This window comes from Eulemur rufifrons, chromosome 14, assembly GCF_041146395.1.
Source record: "Eulemur rufifrons isolate Redbay chromosome 14, OSU_ERuf_1, whole genome shotgun sequence".
Lineage (NCBI taxonomy): Eukaryota > Metazoa > Chordata > Mammalia > Primates > Lemuridae > Eulemur > Eulemur rufifrons.
The window spans coordinates 25,778,606-25,806,579 of record NC_090996.1 but is presented as its reverse complement, the minus strand read 5'-3'; the positions used below and the strand labels follow the sequence as shown (position 1 = coordinate 25,806,579).

General features: G+C 40.9%; 1 protein-coding gene across 7 annotated transcripts in view; it reads right to left on the bottom strand.

Annotated features, from left to right (window-relative positions):
* Positions 1 to 27,974, bottom strand: part of MARF1 (meiosis regulator and mRNA stability factor 1) — a 39,810-nt gene that overhangs the window by 9,703 nt on the left and 2,133 nt on the right. For 2 of the 7 annotated variants that reach the window (XM_069486891.1, XM_069486897.1), the window contains exons 2-21: positions 25,624 to 25,825; positions 22,832 to 23,518; positions 21,926 to 22,100; positions 20,457 to 20,683; positions 19,252 to 19,369; positions 18,525 to 18,697; positions 15,173 to 15,601; positions 14,819 to 14,973; positions 14,571 to 14,729; positions 13,355 to 13,547; positions 12,124 to 12,302; positions 10,846 to 10,926; positions 8,099 to 8,335; positions 7,850 to 7,969; positions 6,684 to 6,859; positions 4,908 to 5,128; positions 3,989 to 4,131; positions 3,335 to 3,468; positions 1,757 to 1,959; positions 852 to 1,079 (exon numbers count right to left, since the gene is read on the bottom strand). In XM_069486891.1, coding sequence (XP_069342992.1) covers positions 852 to 1,079; positions 1,757 to 1,959; positions 3,335 to 3,468; positions 3,989 to 4,131; positions 4,908 to 5,128; positions 6,684 to 6,859; positions 7,850 to 7,969; positions 8,099 to 8,335; positions 10,846 to 10,926; positions 12,124 to 12,302; positions 13,355 to 13,547; positions 14,571 to 14,729; positions 14,819 to 14,973; positions 15,173 to 15,601; positions 18,525 to 18,697; positions 19,252 to 19,369; positions 20,457 to 20,683; positions 21,926 to 22,100; positions 22,832 to 23,518; positions 25,624 to 25,767 — 4,182 coding nt within the window. In that variant the 5' untranslated portion in view covers positions 25,768 to 25,825. The remainder of the gene's footprint in view (positions 1 to 851; positions 1,080 to 1,756; positions 1,960 to 3,334; positions 3,469 to 3,988; positions 4,132 to 4,907; positions 5,129 to 6,683; positions 6,860 to 7,849; positions 7,970 to 8,098; positions 8,336 to 10,845; positions 10,927 to 12,123; positions 12,303 to 13,354; positions 13,548 to 14,570; positions 14,730 to 14,818; positions 14,974 to 15,172; positions 15,602 to 18,524; positions 18,698 to 19,251; positions 19,370 to 20,456; positions 20,684 to 21,925; positions 22,101 to 22,831; positions 23,519 to 25,623; positions 25,826 to 27,974) is intronic. The other 5 variants (XM_069486896.1, XM_069486892.1, XM_069486893.1 and 2 more) reach the window with 5 other exon arrangements.

Genomic DNA, 27,974 nt, shown 5'->3' with positions numbered 1-27,974 from the left:
ATACATTAGGAGGGAAACCTTGTGAAAAAGACACAGGTTATCATCTGGGGACCAAACAACATGTGAATAAGCTTTTGGTGACAGAGACCAGCAGGCCCTGGGTAGAGGGAAGAGTCTATGAATTCAGCTCTGCTGGCACTAACACAGGCAGAGCTTCAGTACACACGCTGCTTAGGCAACGGCTGCGTCAAACCGACGTTTACCAGCACAGCTTGTCTGCGCCTTGATCTGGTTTTCCTGCCTGTGGTAAAGGCGGAGTGATCACAAAAGCTGGTATTCTTCAGGGCTTTGGATACTCAGAGACAGAGAGTTGGGTGGCACTTGAAGAGCCACTCCAAGACCAGGGTGTCTCTACCCGGTTCTGACACGCGCCCAGAGCCAAGGCAAGAGAGCAGCTGGCTGACTCCGGCCCCACTTATCAGGGTGACAGAATTGTACAGATGTCTTCCTCTGCAGTGGGGTTCTACCCATCAAGAGATACAAATCCGGGGGGTGGGGGTCCAAGTCATCTGAGGAGATCCCTCCCTCCAGCTTCATAGCGCCGCCTCCCACTGCTCCCGGCTCAGAGCCCTCCTTTCTCACTCTCCTCTTTTATCCACCCTGGCGCTGACATTCTTGTGAATACTTTAAAATCCTCTGTCCCTCTGCCTTTTCCCTGCACTCATCTGGCAAAATCCCGCCCTGAACCCAAGTCATCTCCTGTTACCTAATAAGGTACTAACGACACACACAAGCTGGGAAGCAACAGTTAGTAGTACAAGGTGTAAATACGGAAACGCTAAAGCACCTGCCAATGCCCCAATGTGGATGATGCCACCACAAGCTTTATTCTGTGAAAAAAATCTGTTTACCTTTACAACGTGGCAGAGTTTCTGTGTCAAAGCTGATACTGAGCTGACATCGTAGTCTTGGAGGCGAAACGTGTAACCAAACGTTTTAGCATATTCTGTGAGGAGATCTGTCATCATAAGGCAGTTATCTTTTTGGGACCGAAGGAGTTTGACAAACTGGGCAGCCAGAGCTTTGAACCGCTCTACCTCTGTCAAAGTAAGGATTTTCTCTTCTCCACATTCCAATACCTTGGAAAACACACAGGCAGGGAGAAAGGGAGAATGAACAAGTTATGGCTGCTCACGGAATTAAATGGCATACAAACGTATACAACTAGTAACAAAAAAGCAGGTCCGTGTTTAATGAGTAGAGAGTTTCAGTTTTGCAAGATGAAAACGTTCCGGAGATTGGTGGCAGAACAATGTAAACGTACTTAACACTACTGAACTGTATACTTAAAAATAAGATGGTAAATTCTATGCTGTGTGTATTTTACCACAATAAAAAGCACTTTGGGAGTAATAAAGTAATATTAATAAAATCAACAGAAATATGGCTTAACTTAGCAACAGCTTAACAGCTTATCACTGACCTCAGCTCACGTACTCAGCCCCACCTTCAACACAAGGGATGTGAGCAGCACGAAGCTAATGTACGAATACTCAGTTCAAGAAATAAAACTCGATCCTTATTTCAATAAATACCCTAAAACGTTTGAAGAATAATTCTTTAAAAAGGAAAAAAACCCTACATTTACCTAAAAACTAATGGGTCAACAACATAAATTCTCTGATTAGAATATTTCAGAATTTCATCCTTTTTCATAACTCCCTACTTCCCAGGAAAACAGGTCCTGAAAATGAAATAAAAAGTTCCCACCTATTGTTCAGAAAAATACTGCAATAATTAGAATTTCTTCACTCACTTGTAAAATATCAGGTATGGCTTCAAAAAGTTCAAGCAGCTTGGTAAACCCATAGTACGCAAGCTTGCACTGCCGGCCAAAGTGATGATGGTAAGAGGGAATGAATTTATTAAAGGGCATCCGGAAATGTGGTTGGTGACGCAGCAAATCCACAACATCCTTGGAGAATTGTTTTGTCCTTTCTATTTCATCCTGGGTACGTTCTTTACAAACAAACAAACAAACAAACACACATAAACCACAATCCTTTTCCACCCATTCATATTTAACACCCACACTGTAGCAAGTGCCATTCAGAGCACACAAGAGAGATCACCTTTGCCTTCGCAAAGCAGACAACCTAAAGCTTCAAAAGTTGAACAAAAATAAAGAGGAGAAAAAGCTTAAACTTAGATTATTGTTTCTATTAACTTTTAAATTAGAAATGGAAAAAGACTGAGCTTATTGATTTTAGCTCTGGGATCCTATGATTTCACGGACACCAATATTCACTCGGAGCACAGCTGAAGAACCACTGATAGTAGTGGGAATACCTGACACTACAGTCTTCCCTCAGTGTTCACAGGGGACTGGTTCCAGGACCCCCCGGGACACCAAAACCCTCACATACTCAAGTCCCACTGTTGGCCCTGCAGAACCCACAGATACGGAAAGTTGGCTCGTCCATATACTCGAAGCCTCAAATACCTCCGATACTGTACTTTCGATCCGTGTGTAAGTGGACCCACACACTTCTAACCCATGTTGCTTGAGTGTCAACTGTATATAGATTCATTTTTATTTATTTTTTATTTATTTTTTTAGAGACAGGGTCTCACTCTGTCGCCCAGGCTAGAATGCAATGGTGTGATCATAGCTCACTGTAACCTCAAACTACTCGGCTCAAACAATTCTCCCAGCTCAGTATCCCAAGTAGCTAGGACTATAGGCACATGCCACTGTGCCTAATTAATTTTTGTAGAGATGGTGTCTAACTATGTTGCCCAGCCTGGCCTTGAACGTTGCCAAGGCTGGGCTTCAACTACTGGCCTCAAGCAACATTCCTTCCTCGGCTTCCCAAAGTACTGGGATTACAGGCCTAAGCCCCCAGGCTTGGCCTATGTTTATTTTTAACTATCCTATCTCCTGGACCTCAACTGGAACTACTAAAATTTGAAAGACAAAACAAAACATTCATCCGAGTTTCCATCCCTTCTCAAGTGTGCACAGTAAAGTAGCTCAGAGTTAAAAAGAAGAAACCAGCAACCGCCATGGCAATAGATTCTCAACTGGGTAACTATGGCTTAAATAACACTGATAGGCTGAAGGAGGCATTTTAGGAAAGTGTTGGTTATGCCCTTTTTATGCCTTACAGTGAGTTCTAAAAAACTAGTGTGCTTTTCTTCCTGACAAGTGGCTTTGCCTACTCTGAACAAGATGGGGTCCATTGTGTACCAGGGCAGTAGTTTGCAAACTGTGCTTCCCCTGGAACCTTCAGGAACCACAGAGAGAGAAGAAAAATCGCATTCCCTATACCATTCCATTTTAAAATAACCACTGAGATAGACAACATCCTTCCAGTGAATATAAATCACATACCTCTTTTGGGGATACAAATCACCATTTCATTATCTTGTTGGGACAAGCAGATGGTTGTGTCTGGAATCTCTGATATGATGTCAGTCAACTCACAAACACCATATTCAGTGACATCCCAGTCCTTTGAGAAACACCTAGGTTTTAAAATGGAAATGGGTAAAGAATGAGAAATATTGCTAAAATAAATACAAGTTTTCTATTGCTTAATAGAGATGTTATTAACAGATAACTTTAAAATTTGGGAGAAGAAAAAGTGTTTTAAGATATTTGCTCTCGGCCGGGCGCGGTGGCTCACGCCTGTAATCCTAGCACTCTGGGAGGCCGAGGTGGGTGGATCGTTTGAGCTCAGGAGTTCGAGACCAGCCTGAGCAAGAGCGAGACCCCATCTCTACTAAAAATAGAAAGAAATTATATGGACAGCTAAAAATATATATATAGAAAAAATTAGCCGGGCATGGTGGTGCATGCCTGTAGTCCCAGCTACTCGGGAGGCTGAGACAGGAGGATCACTTGAGCTCAGGAGTTTGAGGTTGCTGTGAGCTAGGCTGACGCCACGGCACTCACTCTAGCCTGGGCAACAGAGTGAGACCCTGTCTCAAAAAAAAAAAAAAAAAAAGATATTTGCTCTCATTTTTATTCTTCTCATCAACTCACCAATGATAAGCCTGCGAGAATTCTTTCACAATGACCTGCTTACTGGCCTGGGATTTGAGAAGTTTCAGTAAATCCTGAGTAAAGCGCTTCACCTGGGCCCTGTGGGTAAGGGTCAGCAAACGTTTGGAGCCCATTCCAAGAATCTGCAAACCAAACACCTTGATTATTTATACTCAAAGACCTTGGCAGATACTGACGTCTTTGCTGCTGACTGGCTCTCTCTTCTGTTGTTGGCCTCAGGGAATAACTCCCTTTAAGTATGACATGTGCACGTAATCAACAGAATTATCTACTGTCAAAAGGAGCAGCTGCCAACTATCTGGGCTTCTTTTTGCTTCTGCACACCTTCTCCCAAAAGGTTGTGAGTATAGAAATGAAAAGCATATTATCAGTCTGGACGACTAATTTTGTCTCTAAAAGACAGCTGAAGTTTTGCAAGCCATTTTTACAAGCGCGAAGCTAGCATAACGCTGTGAGTTAATAGGCAAAGTTGTCATAGGATCCAATGCTACACTCTAGCCCAGTAATTAGCCTCCAACTCATTTATAAGAAAGCCCTTGACTCTCTCACGGGCACCAACATACAATTATGCAGATATTCACAGCGGCTCCCTTGTAACGTGAACAATTCTGGAGAGCACTGTGCTCGGAGGAAGAAGGCCAGTCTATAGAGGTTACAGGGAAAATACTCCTCAGTCCTCTAAGGAGCTCCTTTAAGACGGAAGCTTGTAGCTTTCTGAAAAACTGAGAAGCTATCTTGTGTGTGTTTTCTGCACTTTGAAGAAAGCTTTTACGGGACATTTTGCTCAGAATTGATTTCTTAGGAATTAGGTGACTAATTATGCTGTTTCTGTGGCTGGGGCAGCCAAAGTCATGGAGGACCATTCTTGTCTGTAAACAAATCCCTTAGCATTCCTCACCTGTAACACATGAGGCACTGCTTCTAATAATTCAATCAGCTTGGAATATCCATAGTCTGATACTCGGCACTGCTTTGCAAAATGATGGTGGTAGGACGGGATGAAATGACTAATTGGTATGACACAAGATGGCTGGCTCTTCAGTAAGTCAATCACCTCTCTACTGAACTGGATCAGCTGCGGGTTACCTACAGGACTTTTAGAACGCAGAAGCCAAGGGTCTAGAGGAAAAAAAAAGAACATGAACAAAACATGAAGCATGATTTCACCAGCTGAAGGGAAGACAACTAACCTTGCAGTCCCAGGCTTGAATTCAGTCAGGAGCAAGCACATGAAACCAAACACAGGAGCTGCTTTACGTCTCAGTTTTTATACCCAGGTCTCAACTAGTGGACAATCAACTAGTCAAACTTATTTATGGGCTGGCAAATGCTTTCCCACTAATTTTTGAAGCTAACTAGCCAAAGTAAAGCATAGTCCACTGGTGTGTTACTTACAGTAGACGTGAACATACACAGCAAGTTTCCAGTTTAGAAACTGGTGATATTTCAGGGATCCATTTGTAACTTGGTTATGTGGAACATACTTTCCCACAGAAACAAGGTTATAAATGATCATCAGGTGGGTAGCCCCAAAGAGCAAAATTAACCCCTAATGGAGCTGAAAATGTTACCTAGAACACCGTGGAAAGCAATGATGTTATAAAAGGTGCATGAAATAAACTGGGTGAGAAACAGGTTTGTGCACTACTCTGAATGCTCATACCTGGAAAACATTTTAATTTAAAAAGTATAAATAATCAGATAGAAACCTTTACAGAAAGCTAGAAGAGGCTTGTGAGCTCACAGCACAGGAGAAAGCAGGGAGCAGCACAATCTATGAGCCCCCAAGTAGCCTAAGCCTGAGGGGAAAGGAGGGAGGGGCTTGGTAAGAAACTTGGGTTCAAATATGTCTCCTCTAAGAGCCACCTGACTCAGATAGAGTTCCCTGCTTATCCTTAGTTTTCTCCTGCAAGGCAGGGGGAGGTGGGAAGAGAAGGGGAGGAAGTGGTATGGGCCAAAGAGAAAGAAGTGTGTATAATATACACAAAGGCAAAAATTTCAAGTGTTGTTCATGGGTAACAGTGTTAGATGTTTGCAACTCAGAGCCATGCCCCTAATTTAGAAACTCACCCAAATTTAGGTCCAAATTCTCTAATCCCTTACATTTAAAGTTAAATTTGTTTTCATATTTATAAAAGTCAGAATGCCAACCAAAACGAATTTCAAAGGTAAATCTACATGAAGAGACATTTCCTTCAGATACTTAAAACTTTTTATTTTTAAAAGGCCAGTCAATTGACAAACCAAAAGCTTCACAAAATTAGGTAGCTAAAGAGATCTGTAAATGTGAAACTTGGGTTTTATATAATTTATCAAACAATCTTGTTCTTCTAGACACCAGGGCACGCAGAGCAACCTGTAGCCCAGCTGCTCTAGAGGTTAAAGCAGGGTTATCAGATGAGCCTAGGAGTTTGAGACTACCCTAGGCAACATAGCAAGATGCTGTCTCATAAAAAAAAAAAAAAAAAACCCCAAAAAAACCAAACCAAACAAAAAGTCTAGTTCTGCCAACCAGTCAACATTTTAGAGAGAGTTTTTAAAAGATCAAAGGAGAAACCCACAGTGCTTTCACACTTGATAAATAGTGCTGCCCTTTAAAATAAAAGCCAATGGCATCCTCCAGTCTCACAGTAGACAGAAAGTAACTCCAGAGGACTAAATACCTGACACCTACCTGTGTTGGGAGGTGGGGGCTTGTTGTGAATCCATTTAACCACTTTGACACCGTTCTGAGCAGTGGCAATGTTTACACCTGGAACGCAGGTGATGAAGTGCTCTAAGGGAACACCCCCTTGGTTTTCCTGCACTACTTCCAGATCCCCAAACTCTGCAGCATAACAATCTGGAAAGCTGAAGTAGGAAAGATAAAAAGGTCCAATTAAAATAATGGAAAAGCAAAGCGCCCCCACTAAACAGAAGGCTTTAGAGTAACATGTCTGTTAATAATTTCTGTTTAAATGCCTAAGATCTGGGTTTGAATGTTAAAATTAAGTTCCCACAGAGACAACCATTGTGGCACTGGCCTTTTGATGCATTCTAGTGGTATTTTCCTGGGCAGTTTTCCAGAAGGGGGGCTTAAAAATAAGGCACTGGGTTCCAAGTCACTTATTCATCTGCTTTAACATATCAGGGGCATTAAAGCCACTCAGTCCAGCGTTGGCCTTTGAATTAAATCTACCATTGTGGCCCATGGAGTGGTTAAAAGGACTTTTGAAGAATACTTTTCTCTCTCTTGTCTTGAAATGTACAAGTATTTGAGGCTGTGTACACTCTCTTGGCACCTGTGCAGATTTCTACTATAGCACTTACAATGCATCTCTTCCCTATGAAGAAACTGTGCCATTCATGTTTGTTTCTAAAATTTAGCACAAACACACTTTCTTGTGGAAACACTGAGTGAATGGATCCCATTTCAGATATACAGTCATGTGTTGCTTAATGATGGGGATATGTTCTGAGAAATGCATCACTGGGTGACGTGCTAATGTCACAGAATGTACTTACACAAACTTAGATGGTACAGTCTACTACACACGTAGGCTATCTAGTGTAGCCTATTGCTTCTGGGCTTCAAACCAGCACAGCCTGTTACTGTACCGAATGCCAGAGGCAACTGTATTTGTGTACCTAAACATACCTAAACACAGAAATACAGGAAAAAATACGGTATTATAATCTTCTGGACCACCATCCTATACGTGGTCTGTTGTTGGCCAAAACATTGTTATGCAGAAGCATTCTACAGTACTTATTTGGAGAGAGGCATGGGCAAAGAGAACAGGCTTTCTATAAAAAGGAGAACTAAGGCGTTACATTAACAAGGGCTTTGATACGGCTCACCTTAACAAAGGCACGGTGCCCTCATGGGTCTGGAGAAGACTATGAACCTGAGGTGCAAATGTCTTCAAACAAAGAATCACAAAAGGAATCTTGTAAGAGTCTGGATCAAATTCATGTTCACTGCAGAAAAGAGAACAACAAAGCCGGCTGACATTCCTCCGGAGGCTAAAATGTTCACTAGGTAATTCTAACAGATGCTCCACAATCTCACACAAAAAGATTGTTTCTAAAGGAAAATGGGCGGTATACCTGAAATCCTTATTGGAGCAATGCTGTCTGCAGACAGGCTCGTGATATTCCAACTCTTCAAATATAATTGGGCTGCAATTCGTGGAGGAGCCGTCGTGCGACTGGGAAGACCCCAGGGGACTTTGGCGGGCCTGACTGCTGGGTAGGAGACACACCAGCCGTCCATTTCCTTGTTCACGGATTGCAACTGTGTCCGTTAATTTATATAGATCTGACACGTTCAACTTGTGTCCAAACCTAAGAGAAGACAGACGCTGACTTAGAATGTTTTTCTTTGATCATACAGAAATGCTTGTCCTGTTTACATAAAGGGCTACAATGGGAATGGGTCTTCCGTCTCTTCAAAAGTAAAACTAGAATAGTTCTACTACAAATTCATCCACTGCTGAACCAGTGATGCTTGGTACTTTGCGTTATCTCCAGCAGGATGCCCATTACAATGACTGTATCGTTTGGTAGCCACCCCCACCCCCTGCCCAGCTTCCGTAAGTGAGCTCACCTAACTGTTGGAGATGGAGAGCTATCTGATATGATCTCTCAGTCTGGCTCCCCCTCACTTCCAATGCCCCCTGTATTACCTCTCGGCACCCCTGCTTTCCCCTCTCAGAAGTATAGGCCTTTCGTTATCCTCCCCGTCCCATGCCCAACTGCATGGCCCACACATCCTCTAGGACACCTGACTTGTATCTTTCATACTCAGAACTTTTTAAAGGCACAGGCTCTGGAGACGGGCAGATTTCAGTTCATACCCTTACTCAACTTTAACCTGTGTACAGACCTTACTCAACTTCTACAGCCCATCTCAGCCTCACTTTCTCCATCTGTAAAATGGGGTGATGACAATACCTACTGTACAGAGTTGGAGTGAAGATCAGAATGTGACTAGGTGTGGACAGGGCTTGGCTCATAGGCTCAATAAACACAACCTGCTCTTCCCACTGCCTGTCCACTGGTTCTTCCCCAAGCCCTGCACACACTCAGATTCCCTCTACCAAACCCCGTCCCTCATGCCCTCCCCCATCTTGTAGACATACGTTCTCCCTTGTGCTCTCACCCTCAGTCTCGTACTCTCTCTCATCTCCCTCTGATGAAAACAGCCGTCTCTCAGGAGCTGCTTCTGCTGGGTTACCGCTCAGGCTCTCTGCCCCTTCCCCCCTGGATTTCATCTATAGGGCTCTGCAGTGATGACCCTACAGCCGCCAGCAGCCTCTACCTCATCCCGGAGCCCGACACCATCTCCTCAGGCCCCTGACTGCTCTCTCTCCACACACCCTCCTCCTAACACCTGTACCCCGGGCTCTCGCCCGCTCCCCTGGCCCTGGTGGCATTCCATCCACGTCTGCCTGCCTGTTTCTCCTCCCTCTCCTGCAATCTTATCTGCTCCTAAGTCTTTCACGATCACCTTTAGGCAAATGTCTGCCATCTCCTCAGAGCCGACTCCTCTCCCAAGGCAGCCTCCCAATATGAATACTACTTGAATTCTCTACCCAACTAAAACCAAGATCAAACATTCACTGCACCTCCTAATCATGCTTTATTTCCCTATTTCCAGTTTAGCTGTGCAACCATCCTACTAGTCATCCAAGGTTCAGAATCAAACTGACCTCTACTCTTTACCTTGCCTGCTACATAAAACTAGTTACCCAGTCCTGTCTCACTTGACATTTGAAATTTCTGTGGCATCTAGTTCCTTCTGTCTCAACAGTATCTGCTGAAAACCAGGACTGGGGCAGTAATTTCCCTTCTTTGCCTTCGTCCCGCCCCTGTTGATGCCATCTCAGACACTACTGCCACCAGAAGAGCCTTCTTGAAGCATGGTTCCCATCACCACACCTTTCTCCCCTTCCTCTGTTCCACCAACACTTTGGTGGCTCTCTATAATCCATGGAGTAATGCTCAAGCTCCTTGTTCTTCCCCTCCTCTGTATCCTGAAACCATATTCTCTCCTCCCTGCTTCTCCTTTTGAATGACAGGTTTCTTCATTTTATGTGAGAATTTGTAAGCATCTTCTCTTCCCCCCTAGACATAAGCTCCTCCAGAACAAGGCCTATGACTTGCCCAGCTTTGCATTCTCTGCAGGGCCTGAGACTTTTGTTCCACTAATACTTGTTGAGCATCTGCTATGTGCACGGTACTGAGGATATGGTATTAGGTCAGAGCCAATCCCTGTTGTCCTGGAGCTTATAGTCTAGTGCTAAAAAATGTTCACTCAATGAATACTAAAATTAATCAATGAGAGGTTAAGACAAGAAGTTACAGCTTTGGGGACTGAAGGTCTAAATTTGCTAAAAATGAAAGAGGTTTTTAAAATGTATATTAATTTGTTTTTGAGACAGGGTCTTGCTCTATCACCAAGGCTGAGTGCAATGGTGCAGTCACAGCTCACTGTAACCTCAAACTCCTGGGCTCAAGTGTCCTCCTGCCTCAGCCTCCCAAGTAGCGGAGACTGCAGGCGTGCACCTCCAGGCCCAACTACTTTGTTTGGTTTTTTGTAGAGACAAGGTCTTGCTATGTTGCCCAAGGTGATCTCGACTCCTGGCCTCAAGCAGTCCTCCTGCCTTGGCCTCCTAGAGTGTTAGGATTACAGGCATGAGCCACCATGCCCAGGCTACATTGAAATCTGAACACCAGTGTCTTTGTCTCATTTCCCTTCCCAGGCTGGTAAAGAACAGTCGCTATCACAGTTTTGTACATGTAAGTTACCAATCAGTATTGACTGTATCAATGAACAAATAAACCTAACTTACTTTCTTTCATAGATATCTGTAAATTTGAAAAGAGGCAGACAACAGGCAGGAGCATCCTGAAGAACAGACATTGTTTCTGCACTGTAAGACAAAATGTTCATTAGAGAACAGACCATTTCCTCTACATCAGAGATTGTATTTTAAAAAAAACCCACTTCATAAAATTAACATAATGGGTATGCAAAATAAAATTACTGGTTTCTGGTATGTCACAATTTACTTTCCAGAAAAATCTAAAAAAAAGATTTTAGGGACAAACCAGTGAAAGCCTATTAAGCCTAATCCTACTAGGATTTTTATCAGACTCAATCACAGGGCTTTCCACACCTGTGCAGCAAAAAGACACTGTTACTTCACGGTAACAAGGCAGAAAAGCATCAATATCTCCTACCATATTGCAGTTTGAATGTTAGACATATGTGATTTGAATTCCTGTAGTTGAGGATATGCAATGGTATACGATGTAACCTCAACTATAGTTTTAAAAAACCCAAAAGGCACCAAAAAACACTCAAAGAAAGAAAAAACCCTACAAAACAAAAACAAAAAAGTATGCCAAATCGTTCAGGGTGATTAACTCTGAGCCACAGAATTATGGGTGTTTTTTTTCTCCTGCTTCTTTTATGTTTCTGAACTTTCCAAATTTTCTTCAATAAGTATTATTTCTATTCTAAGAAAAAAAGTACCATTGAAGTTCAAGTTAGAGAAAAGATCCTTAATTATCCAAACAGACATCCAAGAATGGCTCCTGTTTCACTAGCTCCCCCCAAAACAGGGAGAGCCACAGAAGCAGCAAATCTCATTAGGAATAAAATCATCACCAGAATCCTAAGACTGACACAGCCTCAATGAGGACTTACGAGGCTGGGTTTCTATTTGACACTAGGGATGTATCTGCAAATTGAGAGCTTGGAGCTTGGTAGGTCTAGCCTTCATAGACAAATTCACGTTCTACTAAGATCTGAAGATAGTATCTTAGACTCTTCAGGCTTATAAACTTTTATTGTAGAGGTCTACTATTTTTAGAACTGTTCTGGACATGCGGCGTGTTATTTTCCTCCCAAGTGCCTGTCAAGTTTAAGCTGTACTTCACCTTTGATTAATGACTTGAACAAGAGTCAAATGGCTTATTTCTAAATCTATCAATTGAGAAGCATTAATACAAAAGTAATCATCACAAGAGGGCTGAGAATGTGATAAAGTCCATTTTTGTTGTTTCTAAAATTGTTTGTGGGTCAGATGTTACCTCCTCAAAGAAATGGCTTCTTTGTTTCTTACCTCAGTAAAGAGAGTGATTTATTAGCAGCTCCTGTGGCAAGTGAGACCAGGATCTTCTTGCTGCCAATTTTGTATCTGTGGAGGCTATTCACTGCACCGATTGCCTCTTGTAAGTTTTCCATCTGAACAATAGCTTTGAGCTGATAATCTGTATGGGGGCTGAGCTCAACGTTCTTCACCTACAACAGCAAAAAGGCAAACGGAACACTTTGTCTACCCAGAACCTTGTCTTAAAACCAAAAGCGAATCATTAAGGAACATGCTGTGGACTTCAGTGCTTCCATGAGAGAGCCTGTCTGAACTCTGCACTTCTGCTGACCAGACCGTAAGTAAGTGAGCATAGGGTGACCTTCAGAGATGTGACACTGGCCTGGTTTCCCTGCCTGTGTGGCACACAGAGGTCTCAAAGGCAGACTCAGAGGCCAACACGTGGGAGGAGTTTCTGGGGTCTTCTCCAGACTCTGCAAAAACCCAGGACATAGCCATTTTAAGAATCTGTAAAAGGTGCATTTCAAGCAAACTGCACCTAAAAACTGAGTCAAACATAAGACACAAATAGAAACAGCCAACATTATTTTAGAATCCTGGCCGGGCGCGGTGGCTCACGCCTGTAATCCTAGCACTCTGGGAGGCCGAGGTGGGCGGATCGTTTGAGCTCAGGAGTTCGAGACCCGCCTGAGCAAGAGCGAGACCCCATCTCTACTAAAAATAGAAAGAAGTTATATGGACAGCTAAAAATATATATAGAAAAAATTAGCCGGGCATGGTGGTGCATGCCTGTAGTCCCAGCTACTCGGGAGGCTGAGGCAGGAGGATCGCTTGAGCCCAGGAGTTTGAGGTTGCTGTGAGCTAGGCTGACGCCACAGCACTCACTCTAGCCTGGGCAACAGAGTGAGACTCTGTCTCAAAAAAAAAAAAAAAAAAGAATCCTATTTGTGTATTTCAGCAGGTAGAGCTACTAAAACCCATTACGTTTTATTTACCAAACTGTCATTTAAATCTCTGCTTATGACAAGAGCTTCTCCCTGCTGGGTTTCTTGCTCTACGGGGCTATATTCTAAACGCTGGATGTACAGCACCACTGCAAGCAGAACAGGGAAAAGGAAGGAGCTCAAACCTGTTCGGTTACACTTACATCCTGGCTGTGGTTACATGCGTCAAAGTAAGTTCTCTTGACTTAAAATTCCAGCAAAGAGTAAAGCTAAAGCAGCAACAAGAGGGAAAAGGTTACCTTGCCATGTCTGGAAAATGCTTCCTGCAAGAGCTGCTGCAGCTCCTTCCGGGATAATCTGTAGTCTAGGTTGCTGACCTGGATGTCAGCACCATTTGCAAATGGGTCTGGGAAGTCAGCTCCACTGCTCGAATTTGCAACGTTGAAAGCCAGAGGGGATGCTCTGTTTAAAAGGTTTGGAGACATGCTCCTGCTTAAAACACACATATTGAGATTATTTTTAAAAACCTTTTCTGTCCATTCAGATTTTATCATTTAGGCTTTGTTTGCAACTATATATAGAAACAGCTTTTCCACAACACAACCAAACCAAACATTTCATTTTCAAATTTGTTTTTTAATCTTACACATACACTGATTTTACACTTGCTGTCAAAAGTACTACGAATTCCTTATTAACAACCAATAACTTATTTAATATGAAATATTCTTTCCTTGGATTATTGAAAGCTGAAGGCAAAAATCATGGGCAGCCTTGATGAATTAACTTTCTGCTTTGGGCATTTATTTAGGAAATCAGCCCATGATACCAATTTAAGTCATTTAATAACCTTCCCTGTGGCTCTGAAAAAGTTAGCTACTCTTGTTCACATGTTGCCGTCCTTCTACATATAAGCAAACTTCAATGTGAATTTTTAGATATAATTTTACAAGTCCACAGGCACTTTCTATAGTGATTCTGCACCAATTCAGCAGAACAAATGTAATGCCAGAAGGAGCTCATGGGAATGCAACATGGCCTTATGGCTCCTTTATCTCCCAAGCCTCAAGAATTACTTGGTGTGAGTTTAGAAAGCTTAGATAAGGTAAAGTGATAGATAATTGCAGTGGTTTACAGAGATCTTTAGTTCCCAAACAACTTCCCATAAAGTACCATATTAATAAGACTGGCCGAGGCATGCCTAGTTTGGGTTTTTCCCTCAATATGAGGAATGCAAGGACATCTTAACATGCTTTTCAGCACTGGCCAGGGACTCCAGGTCAGGCTTCTCTCTGTCCTCTGCTTACCCAAACTTCCACATGGCAAGGGGGGAGATGTGAGAAGCATTGCTCCTAAACGTTAGCTATGATTACTTGAGGAGAGAGGGATTGGCGGAGCAGGGATGGAAGACTTATCTTTTACCCTGTGCATTTCTGTGTTTTTTGAAACATACTATATTTCATAACCCTTCCCATTGCATACAACCACTCCCATGGGTCAGGAGGCTGCACTTACCTTGAAGACCAAGACTGAGAGGTAAGCAGAGGACCGACTTGCCTTGATGCAATCAATTTGCTAAAAGCGGATGGGTAACTCACTTGGAATACAGTCTCCTCTTTATCTTTTTTCTCTACAGGAGAACTTGTAACACTTCGGGTACTGAGATTCTCTTTTCTAATAGAAGGGGGAGATTGAAGGGAGAAGGTCATATGTCTTCCATCACATTAAAGAAGCAATTATGAGAAAAGAGTAATTCAACATACTTCTGATTGGTTTTGTAAACTGATTCTGCCATCCCGGAGCTTTTGGACGTCAGTACTGCAGCACTTGAGTTACTGGGAGGAGGTACCAGCCTCACATTACATTGCTGGTGCTCACTGTTTCTGTTACCAGTTTTTGACTCCATGCGGCACAGCTCCTTAAAAGACACAAGTACAGTGGGGTTTAAAATTTAATTACCCAAGATGTTAGATCCTGTACAGAAAACAACTGACTTTCAGTATCAACAAAAACCGAAATAAAAAAAGGACACAGCAAAAGCAACCGGGCACACAAACATAGACACGAAGAAACCAAACCTACCATAAACTTCAGAAAGCAAGAGGTATCAAAATTACCTGTAAACTTTTAACATTTGTATTTTTTGTAGCAGATCCAGAATTTGCCTGTGACCCTTTTCCAGGCGTGGTTTTGGCACTGGAGGATTGTTCACTTGCATCTTTGATGAGGCACAATTTTGGATTCTTAAGTTTTTTGGGAGACTTCACTTTTTCAGCAATTGTGTTTGAACTCTTTGTTTCACAGAGTTCTCTATTTTTTGGAGTAAATGACACAATGATCCTGTTACCAAAGACATCTTCATTTTCCATGCGCTTCTGAGCCCGTTCTGCACTGTCTTGGTTTATGAAGCGGAGAATTGCACTACAGCCTGTGATACTCAGCACTTTCCCACCGCAATTATCGGACAGGCGTCTGAGCCTGTTGCTGATGCTCTTGCCGTCTTTATTTGCTGGTAGGTTATAAACATAGAGCAGAGTGTGGCACTGCTAATACAGAGGGAAAAAGTATTACATTAGGTTAACTCAAGGACACACGTTCCATTTCCAACAAAGAGCAATGAGAGACCTCCGAACTTGGGCTAACAACCTTGGAGGGGAGGTGACAGTGATTTAGATGGGAGAAGGTAAACTCGTTTAGTGCTGACAGGTAACTGGTGTTTTAAAGAAAACGCTAGGCACAGAAGTCTGCATATTATATGATTCCATTTCTATAAAATGTCCAGAAAAGATAAATCTGAAGACAAATGTCCAGAAGATATAGTGGCTGCCTGGGGGTGGGAATGGGAATTATTAGTAATTATCAACAGGCATAAGGGATCTCACTGGGGTGATGGAAATATTCTAAAACTGGTTGTATATCTCAGTAAACTGACTAAAAATCATTGAATTGTACACTTAAAAGAGGTAAATTTTATGTTATGTAAATCATATCTCAATAAAGCTGTTTTTTAAAAAATCTATTTATTTAGCAAAGCTGTTGACATATATTTTATAAAGTTAGAGTCTTTTCAGCTACAACTGCAGGTTGTCAGTCGTCAGCCTGGAAGTTCTATTTGGCAGTAAGTAGTCATAACCCTTCCAAGGTGAACTGGAACTTATATATGAAGAAGCAGAGCCATTAAGGTACCAGGAGAAAACTTGAAATCACTATAGAAAGGATTAAATTCAAAAGCCACAAAAGAAATCACTAAAAATGGGCAAAGGATGTGAACAACTTACAGAGAAATATCAAGAGCCAACGACGATAATAAAAGGATATTTTATACCTTGCTAATGATTAACAAAAAGGCCAATTATAAGCAGATATCATTTTTCACTTATCAGACTGGCAAGTATTTAAAATGGACACTCTCATTTATTGTTAGGAAGCATGTAAATTAGTACCACCTTCCCAGAGGACAACTCAGATCTTGGTAGTAAAATTCTGACCCAGAACTTTCACATCTTAGAACCTACCCTTCAGAATATTAACTCAGGGGCCCAAAAAAGACATGGGTTCCCTTGAAGGAGATGGTGAAAAACTGGGGAAAAAAAAATGTCCAGGCCGGGCGCGGTGGCTCACGCCTGTAATCCTAGCACTCTGGGAGGCCGAGGCGGGCAGATTGTTTGAGCTCAGGAGTTCGAGACCAGCCTGAGCAAGAGCCAGACCCCGTCTCTACTAAAAATAGAAAGAAATCATATGGACAGCTAAAAATATATATAGAAAAATTAGCCGGGCATGGTGGCGCATGCCTGTAGTCCCAGCTACTCAGGAGGCTGAGGCAGGAGGATCACTTGAGCCCAGGAGATTGAGGTTGCTATGAGCTAGACTGATGGCACGGCACTCTAACCCGGGCAACAAAGCGAGACTCTGTCCCCCCCCAAAAAAACCAAAATGTCCAGTGATAGGCAGACTGGTTACATAAGTTAAAAACCAGCCATGTAAATACTTTTCAAACCAACATTCTGCTGGTTTTCAAAATGTGGTAGATTTATATTTATATTGACATGAAAAGACATCCAAGCTATGACATTAAGTTAAAAAAAAAAAGCCACAGAACACTATATATGTGACACTACTTTTTAAAAAATTTATTACATTTTTAAAATTTGGAGAACAATATCAAACTGTTAACAGTGGTTACCCTTCGAGGGGAGGGTTATGGGGTTTTCACTTTCCACATTTCTGAATGTTATTGTTTATTTGGTTTTACAATGAACACATTACTTTTTTAAACAGAGGCTTTTTCTTTTTTTTTTTTTATTTGAGGGGAGCTGATCACTCATCAACAAAATCTGCACCTTCCCTATGACACCTGGGACTCAAAAACCCAGGTAGTACTAATACATGTTTAACTTATCAAAATTAAAGGGACAGACTAAAAAGAAATGTATCTTAAATTATCTCTCTGGTGGATGAGGAAAAAACATCTGTTAAGACTGAATGTCTTGAATAATCAATTTTTTTTTTTAATCATGAGGAATGTGGATCTCCAAAGTGGGCAAGTTCTCACCTAAAATACTGTATTTGACTTAAAAGCCTTCAAAGTTAGAAAAGTGAGTGTCAAACAGAAGCAGAAGGAATTGTCAGTGAGCTGCTTACTCTTTCTAAGAGCCGACCTTTTCCTCCCTTAAATGAGGACGTTACGTGAGATCATTTCTAAGGTACGTGTCTAACTCTAAATTTAGTTATTAAATTATACGTTAAAACTGCATTTGTTGTATGGGATTGCCCACTGTCCTAGATCATCCACACGATCACTCCTCTCCGTTATTATTAATACTGTTTAAGAGTTACACACACATTCTCCAAACAGCTTAAACACAGCTCAACACTAAACATTCCTATCCCAACCCAAGTCTATCAGAAACTCTGTCCTCCTGGAAATATGCTCTCTCCTAGCACGTGGCTTAAACAGGCCACACATGTAGCAGTAACCACCACTCCTAATTGTGTCCATGCACAACACAGAATGCACTACAGAAAGCATAGCCTCAAAGGCCTGTTGGAGCTTAAGAATTAAATGCCTAAAAAATGCACAATTACTCTATTTGATGCCAACCACACAAGTATGTGCAAACCCTCACCATATTCTCTACCCTTGATACTTGGAAACAAAAAGAGTAATGATCTTATTCCATCATTTCCATCGACTTGACACAAAACACTATGGAGACACTGGCAAGAGGCTGTTGGTAAGGTAAATCTACAAGTCAATTCCCTATGACATTTTGAAAAAAATAAAACCAAAATTCACACATATCAATTCTCTGTATGTTTGTAAGAGAAGAACCGAAGGTTTCCAAGATCTGACCAGCTTCCTACACAGAACAGCCCTACCTGGGCATGCCTACCCCCTCGTTAAGGGCTATCTTTCAGCCTCCATAATCTAATATTGGAAAATGGCAACAATAATGCAAACCCACTTACCGGCATTTTTAGTGGTAACCTTGGGGGCAAGTCGGAAATGAACTCTTCAAATCTGATCAGTTCATTAGCATGATGCAGCAGTGCTTCGGAGGCCTGGTTTTTATGGACCAAAATTATGTGGAAACCATGCCTGTGTCTCAGGTCACTAAGTTCCAATGCAAAATTGACATCAGCTGAAAGAGAAGGTACAGCCCAACCCCATCCCCAAACATTAGAAACACTTGACAGACAACTCTACTGACACCCACTGAGAAAAAAAGGCTGGACTATATTCAGAGTTACTTCCCCCCTTGTTAGCATAGGAACACATTTCATTCAGAAGAATTAACACGGGAAGATAATTTCACCATAAACCTATAGTGAATTCCAAGATACATGGTACTCCTAGTATTAAAATGGAGGAATTATTGATATGTTGGGGAGACTCAAATTTGAAAATTACTCATCTTAGATTTTCAAAATTTATATTGGGCCTAGGATTAAAAAAAAAAAATCACATTTTCTTTAATTAAAACCTGGTCCCACAAGAACTCAAGTTCCAAGGAGAAAAATACAGAAAATCCTGTAAACCCAATTTTTTTCCTAAACAGTTCTCAACAATAAGCATAAACATGTCTTATGTATTTCAGCTTCTTTGAGAGTACATTTTACTTTCACATGTTTCTGCTTCTATGATAATTCCCACACAGTGAGTTTAGCTGAAATTAGCAAATGTTTCCACACTTACTTGACACAAGAACTACTGTGGCTGGAGCAGTGTGCGTATTTGCAAACCTTCGGAGACTCTGTCGGAGTTTGTCATCGGCAGCATTCTTTGCAGTAGCATTGATGTGAGCAACAGTTACCTGCATTAATTTATAAGGGTGAATGAGCATGAGCTGGGGTTAAAAAATTGCTACACACTCTGCCCAATTCTAGTTCTAAGAATTAATAAGTAATCCTAGAGAAAAAAAATCTCTTTTGTCATTATGATTAGGAATGGAAAAAAACTGCAACCAGATCTCAAGAATTTCAAAATTGATTCTCCATATGAATTAACTGGGTCTGTTATTGCCCCTGTTCTTATCTCTAATCTTCTGTTTTTGTACTTTTATCTCCTTTTCAGAAAATAAGTAGAAAAAAGGAAGTGAAATTTGAAGTTGTTAAATTTACTATAGTAGCTTTTGCCAACAATTTGAAGGTGGCAGAGATTAGATAAATGAAGGTTAAGATTCATGTCATTTGTCTGTTCTACTCATTGCCTATGGCTTTTAGGATCAGGAGTTAGGCAGCGGAGAGAGGAGGAATATGCTGCAAGGGAGCTAAAATGTGTTTATTCCAGTTAAAACTATCAGGCTTACATATAAGCCTCCAAAGCAAGGAAAGGTTTATTTTGAGAGGTGCCTTAGGCACCTGCAGTACACAATAGGATTTATTTGTTTTTGTAAAGAACCTAAACATATGATTTTAGACAGCAATATGGAATATCAACAGAATTAACTGCCTCAGAGTCAAAAGACCTGGCTTCTAGTTCTAGCTTAAGAGCACAGACTTTGGGGGCCAGACAACTTGGATTTAAATCCTAGCTCTTCTAGTGGCCATGTGATCTTAATGAAGTTTCTTCATCTCGTGGGGCTTTAGTTTCATTTGCAAATTGCAAATAATAAATCCATGTGCCTGGTTCACAGACTAGTTACCAAAATCAAAATGGAAACAATACATATGTAATCACTATACCAGTATAGCACTAAAGTGTACGTAGCATTATTGAAAGAGCAAATGATTAAATAATTTCTTGTACTTTAGAAATGATCTTTTCCTAATTTTCTTTTATTTGAAAATGCAGCACAAATATCATTTAACAAACTTTGACTCAGCACCCTTAAAAAGAAACTCATGCTTATTCTTCTATCATAGATTAAAATTCTTTCTTTAAAAGAAACTTTTTTTCACCTGGCAATTATTCAGTTCTTGAATAACTTCCTTGTTTTCTTTACTGATGTCACACACACAGATGAATTCTGCTTCTCTGTGGCCTTTAAAAAACTTCTCACGGATTCTCTGTACAACAGCAGTAGCTGACCGGCCAGAGGGAACGGAGCAGTTTTCAATATCCCAAAAAACTCCAATGGGGGGTAAGTTTTCTAGCACCTGTCCGGCTACTGCAACTTCTGGTGACCCTTAAGAAATGTTAACACTTTCAATTACATGCAGTGAAAAAAAAGAAAGGCCAAATTAAAATAGTAGATAGCTACCATCATTCTTAGTGGCAGAAAAATTAAATGATTGATGCTAAGTTTTAAGGATACCAACCTCACTGGTTGAAAGCAACCAAGCTGCCAAAGTATTACTCTAAGAGATTATTCTTGTTTTGTAGCAGAGCACAAATGTAAAGGTCAAGTGACTTTAAGCCCACCACAAACCCATCTCAACACCATAAACCCATCTCAAAGCATGAGCCATTCTCATGCTGAGCAGTGATGTTTCTCAGAACACTACCGCGTAACTGACTGGATGCTGCGGCTTCGAGACCTGATCTTTGTGCTCAGCCCATGCTTATCTACCTACTCAGTATGGAAAAACAAAGAAGAGTTGACAAAGGGTGAAGCTGTTACTGTTGTTGATCTTAAATTATTTTAAACACTGAATTAACACCTGGATTTAACATTTTATTTATTTATTTAGAGACAGTTTCACTGTGTTGCCCGGACTGCACTGCAGTGGTATCATCACAATTCACTACAACCTCAACCTCCTGAGCTCAAGCGATCCTCCTGCCTCAGCCTCCCAAGTAGCTGGGACTACACGTGGCACCATGCCTGGCTAATTTTTCTATTTTTTTCTGGAGACGGGGGTCTCGCTCGTGCTTAGGCTGGTCTCGAACTCCTGACCTCACTTGATCCTCCCGCCTCAGCCTCCCCAGAGTGCCAGGATTACAGGCGTGAGCAACTTCTTCTGGCCCAGATTTAACATTTTAAAAATGTTTTCAAAAGAGAAAATATCACTAACTCCTTTTTGGGGAAATGATTTTAACTGAGAACTCTTAGGTTTTCAAATGCTGTTCTAAATCAGCCATTACTAAATTGTTCTAAATACTAAATATTTCCAGGGAGTATACAATCCACAGATGTAATTACAAACCTAAGTTGACACTATATCTACTCCAGCACTTTATTTCTCCTAATATACTAGCCATTTTCCTATACATAGCTTCTGATCTCAAAAAGCCTCAGCCCAACACAAAGGGCAAATGACTTCCTGGTCTATAATAAAAAGATTTTTACCAAGAGATGGAAATGGGGACTCACATACACGGTAGCTTTAGAACCACAAGGAATCTTTTAAAGGTGATTAAATGTAGTGTTAGTACCAGATATTAAAAACTACTTAAATATGTACATTTTATGCATACTGTCATTTACCAAATTTCGAAGCAGCTTTGCCTAGACTGGTCGCCAATAACAACGTGGTCTCCTTCCCTGTTCCTTTGGTTCCACAGCCATTACACAGAGGGATTGCAAGTGGTGCAGGTTGAGTATTTGGAGGTGGTATATTTGGCCAGACTTTAGCAGCATCAATTATACTATTTCTTGCCGGCTGTTTTAAAATTTTTTTCAAAAAGGAGGAGGTTTCAGATACATCATTTCAGAACCTAGAGTTATATACAACAACTGAAAACACATCCTAAGTGTTTCACCTTTCTACCTGTTGACCTCTGATAAAATGTATTTTCAAATAATCTTTCCCAGAACCATTAGCTATCAGTTCATAAACTCATTTCCAGAAGACTTGAAATGATCAGGAAAGATATTCACACGATCAGATCTTTACATTCTGGGGCATGTGTCTGCTGCAATGAAGACCTCACACACACTTTACATAAAAGGGAGTAAAGTTTTCACTTGAATACCGGTGTGACTGGCCAAGTTTCAAGTTCCCCATAATATAAAAAGACAACATGCAGTTACCTAAATTATGCGAATAGGTCTGAAGTATAAGAAATAAATTGTACTCCAGCCTTTAAAGACAGAATGTGGAGGCTTTGCCAAACTAGGTTCATATGTAGGAAATAGATTTATTGCAACAAGAGGCTCTAAAAGCATAAACTACACAAATAATGACTCTGCTTTTTTGAATGGTCTCCCATTTTACCCTTTGCTTCTTTCAGGACCAGCAGGAGTTATGCTGACGGGGAGAGATCTACGTACACCACGGAAGAATCTTCAACCCCGTGCACAGTAAAGACATTTACAGATAAATCCACTTCCAAAAAAAGTCATTCCTCAATCCTTAGCTGCACCCAACATAACAAATAAAAAGATACAAACCTTGTTTAGACAGTCTTCGCAGTAAAGTGAGCCCTTTAAACAAACCGGAGGTACCACATTAAGGTGCAAAGAGTTGGTGCACAAGTGAGGCGTGAGCTCCGACTGTGAAATGTGCTCTTCCAAATGCCCTGGAGCCCCACTTGTGAAATCAGAACAGGGGAAATAGCCAGCGGAGGTGCAGCCCTGGAGAGTCGGAAACTGATGCAGTTTGTGCACGTTACTATGACATGATTGAAAATGGAGTTTTCCACAGCAGGGCAGGTGTTTGCAGGAAGATAGATTACTCTCTAGACACATGCTGGGAAAGTCACTTGCAATGCCTGCCAAACTGTTCCTAGCTGAGGCATTCTGGGGTGAAGATGCAGACTGGAAAGCAAACCCTGATCCTACCTGACACGTGATTGTCCTGGTGCTTTGCGAGTCTAACAGTGAGCCCGTGTGAATCAAGCTACCAGTACCACCGCTACCACCACCGCCACCACCAAAATGCATTGGTGAAGTGGAGGGTTCATTAGGGCAATGAGCACAGCAGCTTACTTTGGGGACGGCTGAAAGCTGTATTTTAGGTTGCTGAAGAGAATGAATATCAGGAAGTGGGACTGCTGGAAAAAGTTTAGAGCCAGCATGAAGGGGAGATGGTACATCCTTTAATTCCACAGCAACTTTCTTGTTCTCCATGTACTCTTTCTGAGAAAAGAAAATCAGAACATAAGTTAATTTTATGAGGCTAGCGATTTTTTGGTTACTCATATCCTACTGCTTTAAAAAACAGAAATAGTGTTTAATTCTGTTTACATCACTCAATCACAACCAAACTGGAATACCAGCTAGCTAAAACCAGAGGCATTATTAAGGAAGGTCTGCATAAGAAAACACTGAAACACACAACTAAAATTAAGGTTATGTTCTTCCTGAATCTTAAGAGACTGGGGTGGGGGTGGGGGGGCCTGTTTATATCTTCAGCAAGCCACTACGCCTCAGTGACTTCGCTTCGGTAACTTCCCCTTGCCTCACAGGATCTTCTGAAGACAAAATAGGTGGTATGAAGACAACAGTCACAGACAGCATTCAATAAAGATGGCTTACAAGCAAAGTGATTAGAGTAAAATACTTAATAGCTCCCATAGTCAGTCCATGAGGGGTTTTAGTAACCACAACAGTAACATTCCAAACATGGATGAGATCAGCCATCTACCCAAATGGTCCACCCATGTTGCTGACGACATTTAACAAACCCTAGGATACCATAACGTAATGCCACAATGACAGCAATTATATCGCAGCCAGTGAAAAGCATTAGAGTATCTCGGTAAAAGATACAAGACAAATGGTTTAACACAGACTCCAACACAGAACACAAAAGGCCAGTATATTACAAAGGTTATAAGCATAGCATCAGTGTCAGAGACCTGGATTTGGATCTGATACTCAATAGTTGTAAGACCTCTCTCTGTTTCAGTTTCCTCATCTACAAATTGGGAACAACAGAATGCACCTCTCAGAGTTGTTAGAAGGATAAAATCAGATAAAGCACATAAAGCACTCAGCACAGTATTTGGCCACTGAAAGGGGATCTAACTAATCAATAGCTTTTATGGGCAGACTGCAAGAACCATTATGATGAAGAGGATGCCCTGACAGATGACTGAAACATACTCATCCTTAAGACTGTAGAGGGGTCCATCTGCCTGCCACAACGTCACTCCTTTTGCTGTGATTCTACACTCACCTGGGAGCACTTGCTTATTTAGGAAAAATACGGATTTTCAGTTAGATTTTTCCTAAAAGGAAGGTAACAGCAATGCACTGACCAGCCAATGAGTAGTGTGTTCTGCCCTCTTGGCAATTACAGTTCAGAGTGGGAATCAATACACTGGCATTCTGATTTATATAGATCAGGCTCTTATGAGCAGAGTTATTGTGATTTGGGCCCCTGAACCTACTCCACTCTGCATGACACTGACAAAACTGAGTTTTGGGATCTGTAAACTTGAGAGTGCAATTCTGAATTGTGTGACTCCATGAGGACTAGATACACCATCCCATTCTAGGATCTGCTGGAGATGCCAGCTCTCACTGTCAACTGTCCCTAAAGTAAAACATTCCTGAAAAGACCCAAATTACTTGATGCCTTACAACAAAGACAACTATATTGTGCAAACCTACAGAAGATAGAGAATTAGTTTTTAAAAAGTTATTAATACCTTTATATAAAATAATAGTAAAGTCTCATTTGAATCCCAAGCACAATAGAAAAAAAAGAAATAGGTAGTAACATGAGTGCATGAAATCAGAAAATGTCAAAATCATAATGAAAAGATAAAATAAACAAGAAGTTAGAGATATATTTCAATACTCAAGAGAACCCTCATATAAAAATAAATAAAAGGCTGTCAATAAGCTCTTGTCGGTCTTCCCCAGATGATAAGACTCAAAACTCAGAAGTCTATAGTAAAATAAAATTTATGTTGCGCTTTCCGCTGATTTTACTGCACAATGTGAAGTTTTTAATCTTTGGAATCTGTGACTTTAATGAGAAACAAACCTTTCCAAAATTTTAACGTTATATATTTAAAGTGTTTACTGTTACTAAGAGTGAAATACAGGAGTTAAAAAATTAGGCTGTTATTGAGGCAAGAGTTGTAATAATGTGCTACAAGGGGCACTACAAGTAGAATATACAGGAAAACTTAGCACAGACTCCAAGAAGAGAGACTATGTCCCAGACTAAATGGACCTCTCATCTATTTGCATAAGTAATTTGCTATGTCCTTAGTCTTGTACATAGTTACCGTTTGGGGACTATGTGGCAACGTCTGCTCAGGACGAGAAAAACAATTAGAGAATTTCCAAAGCCACGGCTTAGCGTCATTATCTTGTTGAAGCCATCCAAATGTTCTACTGCAGGAGTTCTCAGTTCCGTTTCCTTCCATCATACAGCCATACACAGTGATTCAACATTCTTTCATCTTTCTTTTCTTTCATACTTCCACCCTGTTAAGAACGAGTAAGATTTCAATGTTATATTTTTGCAAAAGTACAACTTTTATAATACATTAAAATGTGAAAATGCAACTATATTTATAGTGTAATGGATCCCAATAATTCAAAACGTAATGAACAAAAGAAGAATATGAGAGCATATTATAGGTTACCAAAATTTGGTAAACTCGGTTGACTGTTGATGGGTAAAATCTAACTGTATTAATCTGATTTTTTTTTAAATCTATAATCTGCCATTCCTCATGTTCTATACCTCTTCAAATAAAAATGAACTCTGGATAAGACCTATTTCTTCTCCATACACAGGCATGCTTGAGAGAAGTAGCCAAGTCTTGGACACCTGCATATCCTCGAGTCAGACTTCACCTCCTCATTGCCTGGAGTCAACCTCCTCGGGACTACGTCTGTAATTTTTCTTAATTCTTCTCAGCTATCTCTCCCTAAAGACTCAGCTTAGGAGAGTCAAAAGGTTAGTAGAATCTTGAGAGCATCTAATCTTAGTATTATAAAAGAACCACCATCAGATCCTCATTACAAATTATGTAAGATTTTAAAATTGATTTAAAAGCAATCTCTGCCGCTGTGTCTTTGATCTGAGCATGGAAGGTTCGAGTTAAGTGGCCTCTGTGGACTTTGAATTTGATTCTGCTACAGAACAAATTGAACCAATTTCTTAGTTTATGATGAAAGTACAATCTGATATACCACCAAAAATCTAACAATTAGAGAAATCGCAAGTCACAGACGTGCTCTCTCCTCCAGTGCAACAACATTCACAACTCTTAAACAGTACAATAAAAGCAGATCAAATCATCCACACCCATTGGGTGTGAAGGCAGTTGGCTGATAGAGAAGACAAATGAACTTCATTTGCAAGTCCTGGCCACAATATCCCATCTTACCTACAGTGGCCATTTTAAAGTGATTATTTGCATTATCTCTCAGAAATTTCATCTGGGCATATAGGAAAAAAATTTTTTTTCGTTATATTTCTCATAAGATGCTCCTTTCAAGACATTTTAATATTTACATGGCAGGGAGAGGGGAGAGCTGATTATATGATATCTAAGGTACAGGGGAGACGTCATCACATAGAGCAGAGGTAAACTATGGCCTGCCAGCCAAAACTGGCCCACTGCCTCTATTTAAATGGCCTGTGAACTAAGAATGCATTTTACATTTTTTAATCCTTTTTTTTTTTGAGACAGGGTCTCGCTCTGTTCTCTGTCGCCCAGGCTAGAGTGCAGTGGCATGATCACAGCTTATTGCAACCTTCAACTCCTGGACTCAAGCAAGTGATCCTCCTGCCTCTGCCTCCCAAGTAGCTAGGACTACAGGCATGCGTCACCACGCCTGGCTAATTTTTGTATTTCTTGTAGAGACAGAGTCTCACTACGCTGCTCAGGCTGGGTCTCAAACTACTGGGCTCAAGTTAGTCTCCCACCTTGCCTCCCAAAGTGTTGGGATTATAGGCGTGAGCCATGATGCTCTGCCCATTTTTTAATTCTTGAAAAAAATCAAAAGAATAATATTTTGTGACATACAAAATTACATGAAATTCAAATTTATGTGTCCATAAATAAAGTTTTGTTGGGACACAGCCAGATCCATTCATTTAAATACTATCTATGGTTGCTTTTGCACTACAATTGCAGAGTTGTCTTTGCAACAGAGACTGTATAGCCCACAAAGCCTAAAATATTTTTTATCTGGCCCTTTTGTCAGAGGTACAAAAGTTCATAAGTTTCTGTTTCCTCCTCTGCAAAATGTGGCTAATTTCTCCCCTTTCTACATCACTGCATTACCAAGAACAAAAAAATTTCATAAGTGGATTCCACTATTTTCACCATTGTATCTCTTGTGCCAAGCACAGGGCCTGCTACATAGCAAATACAAAGTAAATATTTGTTGAATGAGGGAATTACTTAATAAAGCACACCATTTACCTACTACACACCGTTGGGAGTGGTTAATGCAGAGACAGAATTAAATAACTCCCAGTAGTAAGTTATGATACTTGTTTTTCCTATTATATACAGGTCTTATGTCCCTCAACAAGCTCCTGTCTAAATCATGAGTCTGTGGTATTTATGGTGTATACAATTTCAACATGCTCTCTCAAACCTCTTCAAAGCCAAAT